General features: G+C 36.1%; 2 protein-coding genes across 2 annotated transcripts in view; both read left to right on the top strand.

Moving 5' to 3' along the window:
* The window catches only part of LOC142337232 (uncharacterized), a 79,010-nt gene that overhangs the window by 57,532 nt on the left and 2,463 nt on the right, over positions 1–19,015 (top strand). The window contains exons 2-5 of the mRNA XM_075386374.1: positions 7,481–7,648; positions 8,309–8,454; positions 8,935–9,193; positions 9,675–9,789. Coding sequence (XP_075242489.1) covers positions 7,505–7,648; positions 8,309–8,454; positions 8,935–9,193; positions 9,675–9,789 — 664 coding nt within the window. The 5' untranslated portion in view covers positions 7,481–7,504. The remainder of the gene's footprint in view (positions 1–7,480; positions 7,649–8,308; positions 8,455–8,934; positions 9,194–9,674; positions 9,790–19,015) is intronic.
* On the top strand, positions 407–1,805 carry LOC142337231 (solute carrier family 35 member B1-like). The gene has a single exon (XM_075386369.1). It carries the CDS (start codon positions 556–558, stop codon positions 1,495–1,497), a length of 942 nt encoding a protein of 313 aa, XP_075242484.1. The 5' UTR covers positions 407–555; the 3' UTR covers positions 1,498–1,805.

Here is a 19,015-nt window from a genome sequence, read left to right as displayed (position 1 = left end):
TAAATGTGGCAGATTACCGCTTAATTACATACGGAATTGATCTCTCGGAAAAATTTTGTTAAAAAATATTAATTGCACCAAGATATGTCCAATTATTTATGCTTTTATACAGTTTATTTCAGACAATGTACAATATATACTTGAAGTTAGTTTTTTTGGTATCTATCTGCTCATAAATTGGAAAAAGTTAAGAAAATTTTGTCCAATTATGTGCCGGTTGCTGATCAACACTCTGATCATCTTTAAATGCATGGTCCAAATTCGCTTTTGAGAATCAAGTTCGCTGAAGCCTCCTTCTGCAACCAATATTATAATTTAATGTGGTTCTAGTTTTGACAAATATTTCAAGCAATGAGTAAGATGGGCGGTCAGTAATTTTACTCACTGATATCTGATACCTATATGAACTGATAACATTCATTGGAGGTCACTTGTTTCAGGTTGTTTGGTTTGGTGGGCTTACTTTCTTAGGCTCCCATTTGCACAGTTGTCGTTTTGGACTAAATTATCTTGGATCTCAAATCAAATTTGGCTGTTTCAAGCAATTGGCATAAAATGGCATCTTACAGCACTGTAGCCGTGTGCGCCTTTGGAGTGTTCTTCTTTTACTTTTACTACGGAATACTTCAGGAAAAATTGTTCCGAAGTGAGTACGGAACTGTTGACAAACAGAGATTCCAGTTCATAACAACTGCTCTCTTACTACAATGTATGAGTAGCTGTGTGGCCGCTTTTGTAGCCCTACAATTCCAAAAACTGCCTTCCAATGACGTATACAGAGGCGGACAGTTCCCTCTATTGTCTGCTGTTTATTTGGGTGCTATGTTGTGCTCTAATTGGGCGCTAAAGTACGTTAACTACCCAACCCAAGTAATTGGGAAGTCTTGTAAACCCATTCCAATTATGCTGTTCGGTGTCTTTTTCGCGAACAAACGTTATTCACTGCAAAAGTATTTATTCGTGGCTCTAATTGTAGCAGGTGTTGCTATATTCACGTACAAAGATTCGAAAGCCAAGTCGGGTGGAGATTCATCAAGTGGCTTCGCGTTTGGAATGGGCGAAGCCTTGTTACTTTTATCCTTAGCCCAGGACGGCTGCGTTGCTGCTATCCAGGACCGAATGAAGGCGTTTAGAAGACCATCAGCCTATCAAATGATGTTCGCTATGAACCTTTGGAGCTCATTTTTCGGACTTTTAGTTGTCATTTATCTGGACGAGTTGTTGCCATTTTTGGACTTCATTAGCCGATATCCAGACGTGACATCGAATTTGTTCATGTTCTGTGCCTGTAGTGTGTTGGGTCAAATTTTCATATTTAAATCGGTAACTGAGCTGAGCCCGCTTAGTTGTTCGATCATAACTACGACTCGAAAGTGCTTCACAGTGTTAGCTTCCGTCCTGATGTTTGGAAACAGTCTGACTGGAAAACAATGGGCTGGTGTTACGCTGGTATTCACTGGACTGTTTATGGATAACTTCTTTGGTGCCAAAAAATAGGGAAACAAACTTTCTCTTCTCCATGGTTGATGTGCTAAATGTTGATATATCTCAAGATAATCATTATTCCTTCCTTTTGAGTAAACGTATTATATCGAGTGTTGTTTTTAATATGGATAATCTTGCTTATTTAATGCCTTAAATTTGTACAGTAAAGTCAGTTTTGTTGAATTTTATCTGGCATTGTAGAGTGTTTTTTGAGATGGTTCTAAAAATTAAATATGTGAGTGAAAGTTTTATTATTGCAAGATTTTTTTATTCTTGATCTATCCCGTGATATTCGAAATTTAGCATATTCAGGTGTGTTATTTCTGAAATTTTTGCCGAGTTTTTAGCAAGAAATAGTTCAGAAGAGAGATTTGAAGGTTTCCTTTTTTGTTGCTTTATTGACTACGATGAAATAGTCCAAAGAAAGAGTGATCCTGTTTTTGGGATGCGATATAATTTTTTTGCGAATTTGCAAAAGATATCCCAAAAAGAGACAAATAAGCATCCAACAGCTAAAAGATGATACCTCTTGCACAAATCTAATTGAAAGTAATTCATCAATACGTCGTAATTGAAGACGAATGGGGGTACTATATAGAATGCCAGGTTTTATTCTAATTGACGCGTAACGAAAGAGCCACTGGCGATGTTTGCTGTCACAAAATCTGAACCAACTTTTCACGCTGCTGTTTGTTTACTTGATAATAACAAAGCTTCGGGACCTGGAGAATTAACTGGCTCCTTGATTAGATGGTGCTTATCGGTCTGCATTTGCAGTTTGAAAACACAAACTATCGTCAAATTTGCGTAACTCCGATGTTCACATTATCTTAACTCCGACATTCGTGTTTTATCTTAAACAAATGAGAGAACATTTCAGAAGAAAAACAATATCAATAAAAAAGAGTTTGACTTTCAGAAAGAAAAGATTCTGCAGATGTTGTTCTGGATTAAGTTGAAACAATTTCCTACAATCTTTTGCATAACAAGAATTTTGTTATATTTTTCTGCATCTTTCTTAAGCTCTTAATTGCATTTAACCTAAAGATTTTCTGGAATAAAGTAGTTTTTTAAGAATTTTGTGAAGATGCAGTTACTTTGCTTTGTTTTTCCTTGATAATTGAAGACAAGTATAATAAATTTTTCTCCAGAATTTATTTTTTGTTCCGACCCCTCTCTGAGGGGGGAAGGAAATATATATAATGGTTTTTTTTGTTGACAATTTTGTCCGATCGATATAATAATCGTAGAGAATTGTGAGTGGTATCATTAGAAAGCCCGTCCAGCTTAGAATATGGAATGAAAAAGATTTTTTCAATTTTTACTTTTTATAGGGAGTTATGTGAATATTAGACGTAATTCAGCTGTTTTTTCACATTTTTGACAAAATTTTCGTCGATTTTGACCAAATTTTCATCAATATTGCTAAAATATGTTAAAATTGTTAATTGAAGTGTTATTGATTTTATCTTTAAGATAGAGGAGGTTTGCTGATTCGTTCGATCCGAGTTTTTTGAGTAGAATTTATGCTAAATTTTTCAAAATTCATTTTTTTCGTTGAAAAATGGCTTTTTTTAGCCCACTTGCTTTAAATTTGCTGGAAGTAGACACCTTTAAACTGCGGCAATATTGTTCCTTATCTTAGAAAAGACTTATTTGTACTCCCACTGGCTTTATGAGTCTTCTGGAATTTTAATTTTGCTAATGTTTTGGAAATTTAAAGTCGATAACTTTACAAAATGCATTTATTTTTGACAAACTGAAAAATTTTGTATAGAATTGATCTATTTCGCAACCATTTCAAAAATTGAGTGTTTTGTAAGACGTTCAGCAATATCTGGGCCGATCTTGATCTCACCATGAATCCTTATGATAAAAATTTTTAGATTTCAATGGGGCGCGACCTTTTTTAAAAAATTTCCACTTATGATTTTTGTAGTTCAATGACTTAGCGTCTCCAATCAAATCTCTAGTTATTTTCTAGAAGGTATAAAAAACCTAGACGTTTTCTCCAGTTGTTGTCTAATGTCTGTTGAGATTTTGAATATATTTTTAAAAAAATCAGTGAATTATTGAATTTTGCAGCTATTTTTTTCCTATTTCTGTTTCAGGCACAGTCTCAGTAAAAAAAATGGAAGAAACCAACTTCCTGTGATGTATAAACTAATATCGGAAAGGGTTTTACTTTCAACTAATGGTTTCCTTATTTTGGTACTACGCGTTTTCAATTTTTATTTTTTATCACAATTACATATATTATGAGTTCATTTTGTTTCCATGTCCCACTATCACTTTAATGACAAGTCGAATGAAAGAAAGAAATTGTATCGAAAATGCACAACGATGGAAAAAGTCACAACTGGATATGTTAAATGATTTTGTTGAATAGTTTATGCTTTTTGGGCTTAGACAGTTATCTCACAAAACTTTGTGGGTTCTTGATTTTGCCTAAGTTTGTCTTTCTTTTCGTTATTGTACGCCAAGTAACTGATAACGATATATCTTAATTGCTTCCCCAAGACGTACAACTCAACCGAATTGAAGATTTCAGTCTATCGCTCTTTGTTTTAACGACTTTCAAATTAAATTAAAAAAAATATCTCTCCTTTTTGCTTTTATTTTCGTCACCATGGAATTCAATCTCACTCACTGGAAGTCTCAATTACTTTTCTTGATTCAAATTTTTTCCTGGCTTGGTTATGCTTTTTGACTGACTGCTTCGATCATTTAGTTTCATTAAAAAAGATCAAGATTTCTATACTGTTCAATTTTTGGGTTTTTTTCATGCCTAAGTAGTCTTTTTATAAGGGAGACTGGTTGATGTTAGGATGAGGGCAAGGAGATGATTTAAAGATTTTGCAGGTAACATCTTATATTTTTAGTGCCTTGAATCGTTTCATGTAAAATCGAAGTTTTGGCTTCTTTATGAATTTGTTTTTTTGGGCTCGTGACTTAGTCTCATTATTAACAGGTCCAATTGGCTCTCTGAGGTGTTGAAACTTAATTCATCGTTTTTTTTTGTACTCCTAAGTCTGTTATGACTTTTGAAAAAAATCTGTTTTCGAAAATAAATTTGGGTTTTTGAGCTTCGTCTGTATTGAATAGTTTTTCGGTCGATTTGTGGCTCAGTCTCTGTAAACACATGTCAACCCGTTTCCAGTGAGCTATAATTTATAACAGTTTTAGCTTCAAACATTTGCTTCTTGGCTTTGTTATTACTGTTACTACGAGATTTCATAAAATGTTAGACTTTTTATATTTGTACATTGCAAAGGATTTTTGGTTTCTTTTTAAGTTATAACAATAATCGTTGGTCCCATTGGCTTTGAAATTTTGCGCAATTGAATAAATATTGGATAATGACATGTCTCAATTGCTTCCTATGTATATATAAATGAACTTTTTAGTAGTGTAAGAAATGTCATTTTAGTGGTGATATCGAATGACATTAATAACTGAGAATTTTTTTTTCAAATAAGGAAAAGTATTTTGAACGTCGCACCTATTTGCTCTTTTTGTCGACCTGTTGAACAGTGGCATTGGGGACAGGTACCATCTTTTCTAATGAAGAATAGGTTAAATTGTTTTGATTTTTATCTGATGCGAGTTTGATTTTGTTATGATTTTTTTACTATAAATTTGGTTATTACATTTTTTTTATAGATTTTATTATAGTTTTGATCGTAAATAATGTTTGTTGTTTCATTTTTATTTTTTGTCCTTTCTAGTAGTCATATTATCAACAACTTTCATCGGCCCTCTGGCTGGGCATTTTTATATTTCATTGGCTGTATATTGAACGATGTTTGTTCTTTGAAAGTTTTCTATCTCTTCATCATTTGGTAGCCAGTTAAGTCACGAATGTGGATGAGCGGGGTCGGAACATTATGTGCGTACGCACATTACCGAGCCTCCTTGTATTAATCAGGGTTTCCCTCTGGAGCAGTTTAAGCTTAATTTTCCTCTTTACGTAAATGATTTTAATCAAAACGTCCAATTTGCAGATTATAAGGCGGTATCTGAAGAGGGACTTGAAAAATGTTTTACTGGAACAAAAATACGAAGTTGTCTCCGTGATACAGAAAATAGTTTGCAGAGAAACAATTTGACGTTAAATGCAAATAAAACAACTAATATACTCTTCTCAATGATGTTGAAATAGCTGCGCGTTCATTTAATGAATATATTATCAAACTCCGCGGAGAAGCTGTAGGTATTAGATTTTGAAATCAAATAACAAGATTTTATTCGATGTTCAATTGAATAAGTCTCTCATAAACATGGATAGCGCTATTCGATCCATTTATTTGATGACAATTTTTTCGTTTCAACACAAGACTAACTCTTTTCAAATCACTTGTTTTATGGGTCTTTACTTGTCTTTTACGTGGTTTTTTTCAATGCATATGGGAAAAAAATAAATCGTCTAATTAAATGGGGGATGAAATTGTTTTCTTCGTAAGAGAAACGACTGAGCTAGAGATCTAATACGTCAAAATTAATCCCAGCTCAACTGATGATAGCTAAATTGTCAAGAATGAAATTCAGTAATGACATAAATCAACAAAAATATTTTGACAAGTTCCATGGATTCTTGACACTCAAGTAGAATCTTCGAACAGAACAGTTGAAATTCAGTCAAAAATTAAGATCAAGATATGTTGCGAGCTCAGTTATTCGCCATTGTGTGCATAGATGGAATAAAGTACCGGCATGGCTTCGGTGAGCAAGTATAAAATTAAGCTGATTGATGTATTTGTTTCTCAGCATGAACACTTCTTTTTAAATAGCAACCTTGGTGCCTTCAAAGTTATTAGGAAGAACATATTTCGTTAATTTATAAGGGCGTGGCAATCCGGATTAAATAATCCGGATCTTTTCAACAATTGCCCCCCCCCCTTTGGTACCTAGTAGAGAATCGCCTCCCCTTTTGTGCTATACTTTACCACAATATTACTTGGCCTACACTTTAGATAGCCGAATATTAGTTTAAGAGCAATTGCGGACCGCTGTTCATGGCCATGCCTCTCATGCGCTGTGGGATGTAATCCGGAAATCGCGGGTCGGTTATCGCGGCGAAGCCGCGAAGCGCGCCCACCAACCCGCCAGTCGGAAATTCTTTTCGCTTTGTATTCCGGTTCGGCTAATTGCTATACCACGGTGTATTTTATTCTATTCAATTTAATAGTATGTGCATGCGTGGAAAGTTATTAGTCGTCTCTGATTGGTTAATAAATAGCTCGCTTAAATTCTATTCAAGAATAGTCCCCCTTTTGCAAAAGGGGGGGCAATTGTTGAAAAGATCCAATAATCCTTCTCAACTTCTTTTTGGGCCAACTTTTGATATAAATTTTGTTACAGTGTGTGGTAACTACGTTGTACTGCGCTTAGCACAACAATTCTTGTGTATCTAAGTTCTTATGTGGACTATTTAGGGCATTTGTTCAATTTATTAACTTGCATCATACTTTCATGCAGCATAGTGTTATGTCACGTGCTTTGCTTTTCACGTGGTCTGTTTCATTGTTCTAGAGATTCAGTTTTCACAGCTGCAACAGATGTAATGCTTTCATGCTTTTCGACTGGTCTTGTCCCGATTTCTAACTTTTAATGTATCATATTGCGATTTGCCTGCAATATCAAACTGTAAACGATATTTATCCGCCAACTTCCTATTTGAGCAATGCTGAACATGATAACTTGCAGTCTCAAATTCAGCATAAGAGGAGATTTATTCGACAGATCAGTGATCTGGTTTTGGAAACAAAACTTCCCTAGGTTTTCAGTGTATGTTTGTGTGGAGCTTCAGTATAACGTGACTACATCTCGAAGCAAGTAGAAGATATGTGAAAAATGTTCTATCTTGCAAAATGAGATCTGGATTCGAGATTGCCTTAATAAATCAATTCTTAGTGCGAAGTAGAGGTTATTCTTTTTTGGAAGCTGTGATGACAAGTCGATATTAAATGAGAATCGTACAATCGTAGATTATTTCAGTTGAGTTGTGATTGTTGTTGTTATGAACGTCTCCTCGGGAGCATCTCTGGCCTCCTCTAACTCCGCCCAGCATCAACAGTCCGCTTTTTCTACTCCCAACTCCTCCATAATCCACAATGCACAACAGCAGAGAGTGTCGCCTTCATCTTCTCCCTGTCCTACTCAGGTAAAATTTTTGGGAGACGTCTTCTCTGTAAGTCTTACTAATTCACCTGCCTCTGGACATATTGATATATCTTATTATAAGATTGACCTCTAGGATAAAGTTGATGTCATCTACTTTCATCTAAGATTTGATACAAGAAAAAGCATCGGCGTCAACATTGAATAGACTTGTTTCAAACATCATGTTTTAAATATAGAAGTTGTGTCATTACACATATTACAAGGTAAAGGCAGTAATGAAAGACGTCCTTCCGTTTTGGTTAAGTTTATTTGTGACTTCTTGTGGAGCTAAATATCTTCTGAATTTGTTATAATTTAAGTATGACCGAGCTAAACCGACCAAGTCTTTGTGGTAATATCATCGGATCTGTTGTCAGCAAGGATTTTGATTAAAAAAACAGAATTTCTCATTTACAGAACCAAATAAAATGCCAGGCAAGGACAACAGCAATTGCGATTATATTCTGACAATAACATCGCAAACACTAATTTGCATGCTTGCAACCACTCTTTGATTCTGGCTTTCATAAGCTTATTGACACAATTTTGTCAAACTTTATAGATGTATGAACATTCTGATTTGGTACTATCAATATAAAACTGGAAAAGTAACCATAAGCTCGTTGAATTTCAAGAATGCTTTTGCTTTGTTGTTTATCAGGTGAGTCTCTCACAATCTACGCCTTTCATCCAACAGATCTTGAACAGTTCCTCGGCGTCTGTGAATGATTCTAATCCTATGGGATACCACCACCACCTTAAAACAGAGCCCAACGACACACCAGAGCCCCTCAGAGAACAAGATAGGTGGGTGGGTTTGTCCCTTCAAATGTTCAAGTTTTCTGCATATACTTTTATTGCAATCATTTTCAAGCATTTGAAAATGGCTGCTAAAATAATTGGTTCGCTGTATTTATCCCCAAGATATTATGATGAAGTGGAAATGTTGACATTGAAAGCAACGGCTTTTCTCGGGCCATCAATCACCGCAAAAATAAAGAGTAAAAAATTGCCCTTGTGATCGACTAACAAGGTTTTGACATTCAAAATCGATAATGTCCACGAAAGCTACCAAAAGCATGAGATTTGACAAAACGAAACCATACGCACAAGCTCGTGGTTACTACTCGTAACTTAATTGGCAGGAGTGAAAACCAGTCTTTGAACACGTTTATCACTGTGTAGGGAGTTAATGTTTAACCTGAATAATTTGCACTGTAATAGATGTGAGTCTGGAATTGACAAAAGTGTTGTCCAATGGAGTCTTAACTCTGCAAATGTATTTAGGTTTCTACCGATTGCAAATGTGGCTCGGATAATGAAGGCGGCAGTTCCCAAGAGTGGCAAGATAGCCAAAGATGCCAAAGAGTGTGTGCAAGAGTGCGTGTCTGAGTTCATATCCTTCATCACAAGTGAGGCCAGCGAGAAGTGTGCTCTTGAGAAGCGCAAAACTATCAATGGTGAAGACCTCATCTATGCAATGCAACAACTCGGATTTGATAGTTATGTGGAACCCCTCAGGATATATCTTCAAAAGTATAGAGAAGTAAGCTATATAAAGTTCTATCATTATACCACCTGGTAGCTTACCCATCAACTATTGTGCCCGGAAAAAGAATCTTTCTTATACAGCTATATAGCTACATGGTTATATAGCTATATATGTTCCTGCATTTTAGCTAGCTATATAGCATGGCTATATAGGTTCCTGCATTTTTGATATAGCTATATAGCAGAGCTATATAGCATGGCTATATAGGTATATATGTTCCTGTATTTTCGATGGCTATCTTGACCTAGTGGTTACTTGTTGACCTTAGAATGAATGACCTGTTCAGATACCTTTGATTAATTTTTAATTAAGAAAATGTTGTTCAGCTGCTGAAAAAGGTCACACTTATGAAGGCAACTTTACAATTTCCCAATATTGACAATTGTATGTCGAAAGTTTTTTACTTTTGTCCTTAAATCTGATAACATTTGATCTTGGTACATTATCTACAGTCACAATTTCCTTGTGATTTCAGTCAATCAAAGGAGAAAAGCTAGCAGTGTCACCCGTATCATCAACAAATAACAACAATAATTCAGTAGTCACTCTACAGATTAACAGCGGCCAAACATCCACTCAACTACAGCCAGGTACGGAAAAAAATTCAATTGATACAAACCAAATGTTCAATATAGAATATCTTTGACATTTTGAAACGACAAAATTTTAGAGGACAAATTGACACAATTGCTGAGGATAGTTTTTGTGTTCTTTTATGGTTCGAAAATTTTTTTCTCTAATTGATTTTCTCTTTTTATTCGTGTTTTCAGTTGTCTTGGTCTTTTGAACGTTATTTTTTGCCCAAATCATTTGGTTTTTTGAAGAAATTGGAATCAACATATAAAATCCGAAGATATTAAGACGTGGTACCGTTTTGTAAAAGATTTTACTTGTCTCTGAAGTTCTTGGTGCATAAAACTTTCCAAGAGTGCAAGAAATGATGTTATTTTTTGCCCTTATTAGAATCATTTTTGTCCCAGCATAGTGAAGCTAGCTACTGTAAGGATGAACTGGCTATAGTCAACAACCCCGACCACGTGAGTTATTGGACTGTGTGATTTCTTTTTCTTTTGTCGCCAGTTGACAAAGTGGCTCAGGTTCTCCTTAGTATACCTTTTTATATCCTATTCGAACTAAGACGAAGGAAATTTTTGCAGGTATTTAAGCAAAAAATTTTGAAATCAGGTTTATGGATATTAGGCGAATGGTTTTTTAACGCGATGGTTTGAGACCGGTACAAAAGTAATGATTTATACAATGCGATTATGCACATACTCACCAACGTTGGAGCTTATTATTGAAGTATCAGAGAATGGTTTAAGGTTGTTTAGTAAAGTTTGCCTTTGAGTATCTGAAAGTTCATAGATTCTTTGCTTTTACTCGTGACTGATTTTTTTCTGTTTGGCCTTTTGTAGACTTTTTTGAAAATTCTCTCAAAATTTTTTAAATTGCTGTCTATTGAAGCAATTATTGTATCGTTTTGGTCTTTTTTATGCAAAATTTTTGCTTGATCGATTTAACTGTTCATGTGACTTCTGCTCCCTTGATTTTTTCGTTTTGCGTGATCTAAATTTCTGATTGACAATTTTAAGCAGCTGAACTCAAGTTGCGGAAGTTAAATGGAATCGTGAATTAATACAAATCTTTGTTATCAAACTTTGATTCGGAATCAAAAATTTTTGCTCATTAAAGGTTCAAATAAGTGTGTTTTTGGTTGAAGAATTCTTCATTCTTCTCAATCGCTCTCTATAACATCAGTCCTGTTCTCCTTAAGTTTCAGAATTCTTCTTGTTTCAGTCTTCATTGAACTCTTGAAAATTATTTATGTTCTCCCCGCTCATTGGGTGAGACAATATTTACAAAAACGTTGGTCCCCTCTCATTGGGCGACACTTCTCAAAAGATTCCACTCTTCTTGGAGATCACAATGTTTGCCCACAATAGAATTTGTCCAAAAATATTGCGAAAGCTGGGGTTACGGGACTCGTGCAAGCAACATTGTAGCCGATCCTCGTACAATCACAACGGAAACCGACTGAGCCAATCTATCAAAAGCGATAGCATGTCCCTGCGACTGATAATTCCTGCTGTCAGCTAACAGAGCTATGCGCTTTAACGCTTTCTTGAGAGTAACTGACAGACCACCCAATGACTCAACAGCGAGAGGAACAAACAAAATTCCTTGCTCAGAGCAATTTTTTTCGTGTTGTGCATACTTTCGCTCTTCGGCTGCTTCAATCGCGTAACCCGGCTTCTCTTCCGCATGAGTTATAATGTTTGGTTGCAGTGGAGAAGTTACGGTGACGTCTAGAGCAGCTGGACGACCTGATTTCCATGAAGGCAGAAATACGTCGCCAGGGCGAGAACCGTTTCCTGCAATAAGGTTCCGTTTTTCGATGACTGGGGACAAGTTAGCTGCTGAGCAAGCTGATGCAAAACGGTCACGAATCCTGTCATGCCGAGAAATTGCATCCCCTCTTCCGGGACAGATGACGGCGTGGTCACCAAAAATGTCAAGGGTCCCAGACCTGCAGTAAGGGCATTTTCTTTCATCTTCATAAACTGCAATACCTAGTCTGTATTTGACACTAATTTGAAATTCACTGGGACTCAGATGGAGACCTAAGGCAGGAACTGGAGGTGCCGCAAGCCATGCGCCGGAATGAGGCAAACAGAGTGATTGCAGTCTTGCTTTCTCTCTCTTTGACGACTGATTTCTTTGCAGCTCAGAAAACTTTTCAGTATCTACAGCTTCTTGAATTTTCTTCTGTGTGTAGGAATTCAAGTTGAAAGGTTCAAGGCTTGCATAGAGTTCCTTAAAAACTCTACTGTCTGACGCGCGCTGGTTTGTAATTTTCTGAACCAAGTCATCAGATGCTAACACTGAGCCCACATATGCGGCTCTGTATTGCTCTTGTGATTGTCGCACTCCGAGGCCAGAAATGTTTATTGGCAAGGTTGACTGCATCCACACATTGTCGCAGGTGACAGTACCTATTATTTGATCTAACGCATCCCGTTGGCTGGAATCGAAGACTTTTAAAACATCGATCAGATGTCTTGTCGGCGTGTTAGTGCGTAGAGAGTAGACTAACTTTGGTGTCCCTAGGCAATAACGAGGTATGCCGAGAGCACATTGGGGATCATCCAGATAACTCAAATTTTCCAAGAGCGACACAACCTTCTGAACACGTTTCTGCACGCAAGAAGATACAAATTCTGGTGATCCGACTGCGGCACCCAGTACTTGAAAACCATAAACCCATTTTTCTTGTGACTTCTCGATCAACTGAGGGTAGATCTACGATTGACCAGAGTTCGCACTTGTCTTTCCTCAAATACAGACCCCTTTTTGGACCTTCATTGGCTAAGATATCGAGCGTAGTTCGGATTTGATCTTCTGAACCTGCAACGAAACCATCGTCCAAATACCAAGTGTGCTGGGTAAGATTTGGAACCGCGTCTCTTATTTTTTCTATAACAGGCCATAACGTCAGCGAAAAGAGAAGTGGACCCAGGGGATCTCCTTGTTGAACACCCGATTCACTTTGAAGACTGGCGTTATTATACAGTAGTGGCACATGCTGAGAGTAGCAAAAATATGTGAAGGCTGCAATACCTGGTATGAAATCGCATGCTGCTTGCAGTAAGTGTGAACGCTTAACCGAATTGAAGGTATTTCGGAAATCAATCTGAAGCACTCCTTCATTAGAGTCAGCGTTGAGGGTCTTTTCGTAGGTGATTTTCGCAGAGTGGATAATTGCTTCCGCACCTCCGCTGACTCCAACCCCTAGCTGAATGGTATCGAACAACTCAATTGCTTCTGATTTTGCTTCTTTCACTGAACATTTAGCAGTAAGGCGCCTCAGGATTTCACTGACAGCTATTGGGCGTACTCCTCCTTTCTTTTTGGATAGAGCGGTGAGCGATGCGCTGCAGAGGGCTTTTGAAACAAATGAAGGGAGTTTACCCCTGCTTCCTGTATTTACAAACCTTGTTATTGCTTTAAGGTTGAATTCAGAGTGGTCGGGAGCAGTACACTCTACTGCGTGCAATAGATGCTCTGGATACATCTTGGAAGGACCAGCTGCAGTGTACTTGCTGAAAGTTTTCAATTGTTCAAAAACTATGTTAAAAAAACTAAGTTAAATGAGAAGTGCGCCGAAATTGGGGTCATTTTTTCTTTTTAAATATTATTAGCGGTTATAGTGGTATATAGTGCAAACTTTCATTTTGTTCATCCTTTTAATGTAGAATAATTACGCTAACTTTCGTTTTGTTAATCTCTTTTAATGTAGAATAATTACGAATGATTGTTATAATCTGTCCTCAAAAGTTGAAGAGGTCCGTTATCAGCTGTTGAAGGTTTCTGAAAGCGAAACTGCTGCATGTAATGGTTTTCCGCCAACACTCTTACGCTGAGCTGCCGATATTCGAGCACTGTTTTTTTTATCTCGGATGTTTGAGGTTCTTAAATCGCAGATGTGGCCAGACTTGTGGAAATGTGCTCTTGTTACACCGATTCACAAAATTGGATCAAGCTCGAGAGTTTTAAAACGATTTTAGTTCTACCAAGTTTTTCTGTTATGCGAGAAGATAGTCCTCTTCAACAGTTTCCTGTCTAAATATTGATTGGTCATGCAACTCATTATCTTTCTACACAATTTGTACACAAATTTTGATGGAAACGTGGAACAAATCGTTTATTAATAGCCGCACAGCGATATGCTATTATTGGTCTTCTCTTGGTTTTTTACGACTCGAAGAGGAGTATTGGTTTTCTTAAGTTTTTTTTTAACCGGAAGTAATATTCGCTCAGACGCTGTTTTGGCTTAAAAGCAAAAGTGGAAAAAAAATGGCCATGTGAACTAATTATTTCTGAGCGAGAGAAGTTTTTTGGTCATACGCTGACTTTAGTGGATGACTTTTTGACTTTGAAAAGTAGTTTTTACTGAATTTCACATATAGATAGCCGTTTTTTCGCCCAGTTTTTTTGCTTGTAATTTGTTTTTTTTTGTTGTAGAAATGACTTTTATTTGATGCTATATTGAAATGTAAACCTCGGAAATTGATACCACAGTGTTTTGCAGAGCCTGAAAATGCGTTTCAATTTCAAAATTGGCACATATTTCGTGAATTTTTAGTTAATTTTTGGCGTTTTTTCTATTAATTTCTTAATTTTAGGATCTTTCAGCCGTCTTTTTTGTCAAAAATCAGTTAATATGGCCGCTTCTCTTTGATAATTCATATACACAACACCTCTTTCAGCCTCGATTTAATTTTGGTTTTTTAAAATTGTACATATGCTAATCCGATTTTAATAGTTTTTTCCCGATTTTTCTGTTGTCTGTATTTTCTTTTTAATTACTAGAAAAATTTTTTTGTGCGACATGAAGGACTTTAATTTCGTATCAATAAAAATTCAATAATTTGTTAGCTTTAAGTTTTCCGAAAACAGTTAATTTTTTTTCATAAATGCAGTCTTAAAAATTTTTGACCTTTTTTGCAAAATATTGCAATGTTTCTTATGTTTGAATTCTGCTTTTTCTTTTTTTGTTCTGTTCAGGAGTAGGAATCTTTGTCTCGGTTGACTCAGATTCGTGCTCAGAATCAAGAATAAATCTTCGTTACGGCGTTCCTTACATTGTGTCCATATTATTCTCATTCTAGTTTGTATCATTCTATATTTAATTTTGCAATTACATTTATACTGTTATATTGATTTTTTCAGTTGTTAAAAAATTGAATGATTTCAGCTTTTTCTTAGATTTTCGTCATTTCGTTGTTTGCAATTGATTTCATTCAAAATAAGGCAGTACTGAGATTTTGCGAGAAAGCCTTCTAAAAAATTTCAACTTATTGTTTTTCCTTATAATTTTCTTCCGGCCTTGGAATTGTTTTGAACGATTTTTTTCCTTTGAATATTTTGTGTGCTTATGTCTTTTCTATGATTATTTCAATTTTTGAATTAGTATTAAATCATTGTGTCGAGCATATATTCAACAAGGAAGAAGTATATGTTTTTTGTTGTATTTGCAGTTATTGGAAATCTAATTGTATTGGTTTTGTGATTCTTAAATTCGAGCATTTTTTTTGGAAAGTTTAACTTAGTTTCTAAGTTATTATTATCTTCCGTTTGCTTTCGCGATCTTTTTGAGATTAGAATCACGAATTCTTCGAGGGTAACTGATAGCCCCGGCAGCCTTTTCAGCCTAAAGTTTTTTGACCATCCTTATTATTTTGGACTTCAAATGTTATCAAACGTTTTCAATAATTTAAAATTTTGCTGAATTTTGTTTCTCTTTGTGATAGTGGTTCAAATTTCACCAATTTTTAGATCAGACCTGGGGAGGTAATGAGTTAACGGTTTAATACGAAAGGTAATGGCCTCAGCTGCAATTACTGTTTTTTTGTGAAGTCTTGATGCTTCGAGTCGCTTCCGGAATTCTTCTGACTATGTTTTTTATTGCGTCGTCGCGATTTTTGTTACAACCATATGACGTCGCAACCACTTCAAATCTGGTTTTTGTTCATTCGTTCATGCAATTTCAACTGAATTGCGTGCGTGACGTCATTTTTCGCTCTTAGTGGTGCGATTTGTTTTGTTCATTTGCGTGATTGAATTTTTGGTCACACTTGACTTTCCTCACTCACAAAAATAACTTCCTCACTTTGAAATTGACTTTTACTTGCTTAAATTCAAAGGGTTAAGGTCAAATGGGTGTGTATCACTCTAAATGAAGGATATTAGAGAGCAGCTAATAGAGGCAGCAGGCAGCAAAAACTTATACAGATTTTTAATCAAAATATAACATATCAGCCTTCAATTAAAAGACGAATTTTTGGGTCTGTCTTTTTTACTGTTTTTTTTACTGCAGATCTACGAAGCTATTGCGGCTATTTTCTGGCAATCTGACAGCTATGTTCTCGATTGTGCAAAAGCTTAGATTCTGTTGACCACTGGAGATTTTTTTGAAATTATCTCATATAGAATTTGACTATTATTTTATCTGTGTGCTGATTTTAGTTTAATTCGGGACGTCAGACAGTTAATATCGGCGGAACGTTATCGAATATATTTTCAGTGAGTAGTGGCAAGTGAGAAAGTGAAATAGATCCTGCATTATTTCTATTTTAACATCAATGATTTGATAAAAAGATCCGGAGCACAGTCAAGTTGGTTGTTTCACAGACAATTCAACTTCATTTGTGATGATTAAATTTTTAGCAATATACAGAGAGCTATGTGCTCTTACATTTGTCGCATTTTATGCTACCATTGAACCCCAATAGATATTGATATTTTGACATGAGCACATCAACATCCGGATATATTTCTTGCACTGATGATCTCTCCTCGGAATCATGTGAATTGGAGTTACGATATCGTACTCCCTAAAATTGATTGAGGAGTCACGTAAAACTCATGTTGAGGAAAGCAAGACAGTCTTGGGCGTGGCTGAAGCATAATGAACCGTAAAATCGTCCTTCTTGTGTAATGTCTAGTTTATCAGAGCCTGTGTTTTATGTACTTTTATATGGATATATCGCCTGTTGTACTGATTTTAACAGAGCTTCGTAAATTTGAATATTTGAACCCTCGGGACTCGAGTAGAGCTACTGTGCCGGTAAATACTCTCAACTTACTTTACTAAACTCTTTGTCACTACGATACCAATTGAGTGAACGCGATTTGTGTGCGTTGTTTCGTTTGCCACCAAGAAAATCTGCATTAACCTCGACGATTACTTCCAATCGCACAAAAATGTCTAAATGCAAAATGGCTATCAGGTATTTTTCTTCAGAACTCAAAGACTTCTGACGATGCTTGTAATATTTTTCACCTTTAACTTTCTTTCTAATTGTAACCTAAGCGCGAATTCGGAACCGCAAATTTGTTGGCACAAGTAATTCTTGTACTAGGTTTATTCGCTCTATTGGTATTAGTTTTTAGCCTGATTACAGTTTTTCTCCTGGTACAATGATTTTCTTTATACCATTTACTCGCAATTTGTAATACCCTTAAATTGGTAATTTAAATCTACTACTACAATTAATATAGGATCGTGTGCCTCGTTGACTGTCCTAGTTTGATGTCGCTGAAACACTTTCGCTTGTCAGATCATTTGTCAATTCATTACTTTGCTTTGTTGACTGTCCTAGTTTGAGGTCGCTGAAACACTTTCGATTGTCAGATCATTTGTCAATTCATTACGTTGCTTTGTTGACTGTCCTAGCTTAATGTCACTGAAACACTCTCGATTGTCAGATCATTTGTCAATTCATTACCTTGCTTTGTTGACTGTCCTAGTTTGATGTCGGTGAAATATTTTCGATTGTCAGATCATTTGTCAATTCATTACTTTGCTTTGTTGACTGTCCTAGTTTGAGGTCGCTGAAACACTTTCGATTGTCAGATCATTTGTCAATTTATTACTTTGCTTTGTTGACTGTCCTAGCTTGATGTCACTGAAACACTCTCGATTGTCAGATCATTTGTCAATTCATCACCTTGCTTTGTTGACTGTCCTAGTTTGATGTCGCTGAAACACTTTCGATTGTCAGATCATTTGTCAATTCATTACTGTGCGTTGTTGACAGTCCTAGTTTGATGTCGCTGAAACACTTTCGATTGTCAGATCATTTGTCAATTCATTACTTTGCTTTGTTGACTGTCCTAGTTTGAGGTCGCTGAAACACTTTCGATTGTCAGATCATTTGTCAATTCATTACTTTGCTTTGTTGACTGTCCTAGCTTGATGTCACTGAAACACTCTCGATTGTCAGATCATTTGTCAATTCATTACTGTGCGTTGTTGACTGTCCTAGCTTGATGTCACTGAAACACTCTCGATTGTCAGATCTTTTGTCAATTCATTACCTTGCTTTGTTGACTGTCCTAGTTTTGATGTCGCTGAAACAATTTCGATTGTGAGATCATTTGTCAATTCTATACTGTGCGTTGTTGACTGTCCTAGTTTGATGTCGCTGAAACACTTTTGATTGTCAGATCATCTGTCAGTTCATTACTTTGCTTTGTTGACCGTCCTAGTTTGATGTCGCTGAAACACTTTCGATTGTCAGGTTATTTGTCAATTGATTACTTTGCTTTGTTGACTGTCCTGGCTTGATGTCACTGAAACACTCTCGATTGTCAGATTTTTTGTCAGTTCATTACTTTGCTTTGTTGACTGTCCTAGTTTGATGTCGCTGAAACACTTTCGGTTATCAGATCATTTGTCAATTCATTACTTTGCCTTGTTGACTTTCCTAGTTTGATGTCGCTGAAACACTTTCGATTGTCAGATCATTTGTCAATTCCTTTTTTTGCTTTGTTGACTGTCCTTGTTTGATGTCGCTGAAACTTTTTCAATTGTCAGATCATTTGTCAATTCATTACTGTGTCCTAGTTTGATGTTGCTGAAACACTTTCGATTTTCAGATCATTTGTCAATTCATTACTTTGCTTTGTTGACTGTCCTAGCTTGATGTCGCTGAAACACATTCGATTGTAAGATCATTTGTCAATTCATTAATGTGCGTTGTTGACTGTCCTAGTTTGATGTCGCTGAAACACTTTCGATTTTCAGATCATTTTTCAATTCATTACTTTGCTTTGTTGACCGTCCTAGCTTGATGTCGCTGAAACACTTTCGATTGTCAGATCATTTGTCAATTCATTACTTTGCTTTGTTGACTGTCCTAGCTTGATGTCACTGAAACACTCTCGATTGTCAGATCATTTGTCAATTCATTACTTTGCTTTGTTGACTATCCTAGTTTGATGTCGCTGAAACACTTTCGATTTTCAGATAAT

Source organism: Convolutriloba macropyga, chromosome 3 (genome assembly GCF_964194025.1).
Source record: "Convolutriloba macropyga chromosome 3, txConMacr16.3, whole genome shotgun sequence".
NCBI lineage: Eukaryota > Metazoa > Xenacoelomorpha > Acoela > Convolutidae > Convolutriloba > Convolutriloba macropyga.
The sequence above is the reverse complement of the archived record's forward strand: the minus strand, read 5'-3'. Positions and strand labels throughout refer to the sequence as shown.

Bases quoted from the DNA above. Each gene is read 5' to 3' on its own strand.
- LOC142337231 (XM_075386369.1), top strand. From the start codon at position 556: ATGGCATCTTACAGCACTGTAGCCGTGTGCGCCTTTGGAGTGTTCTTC.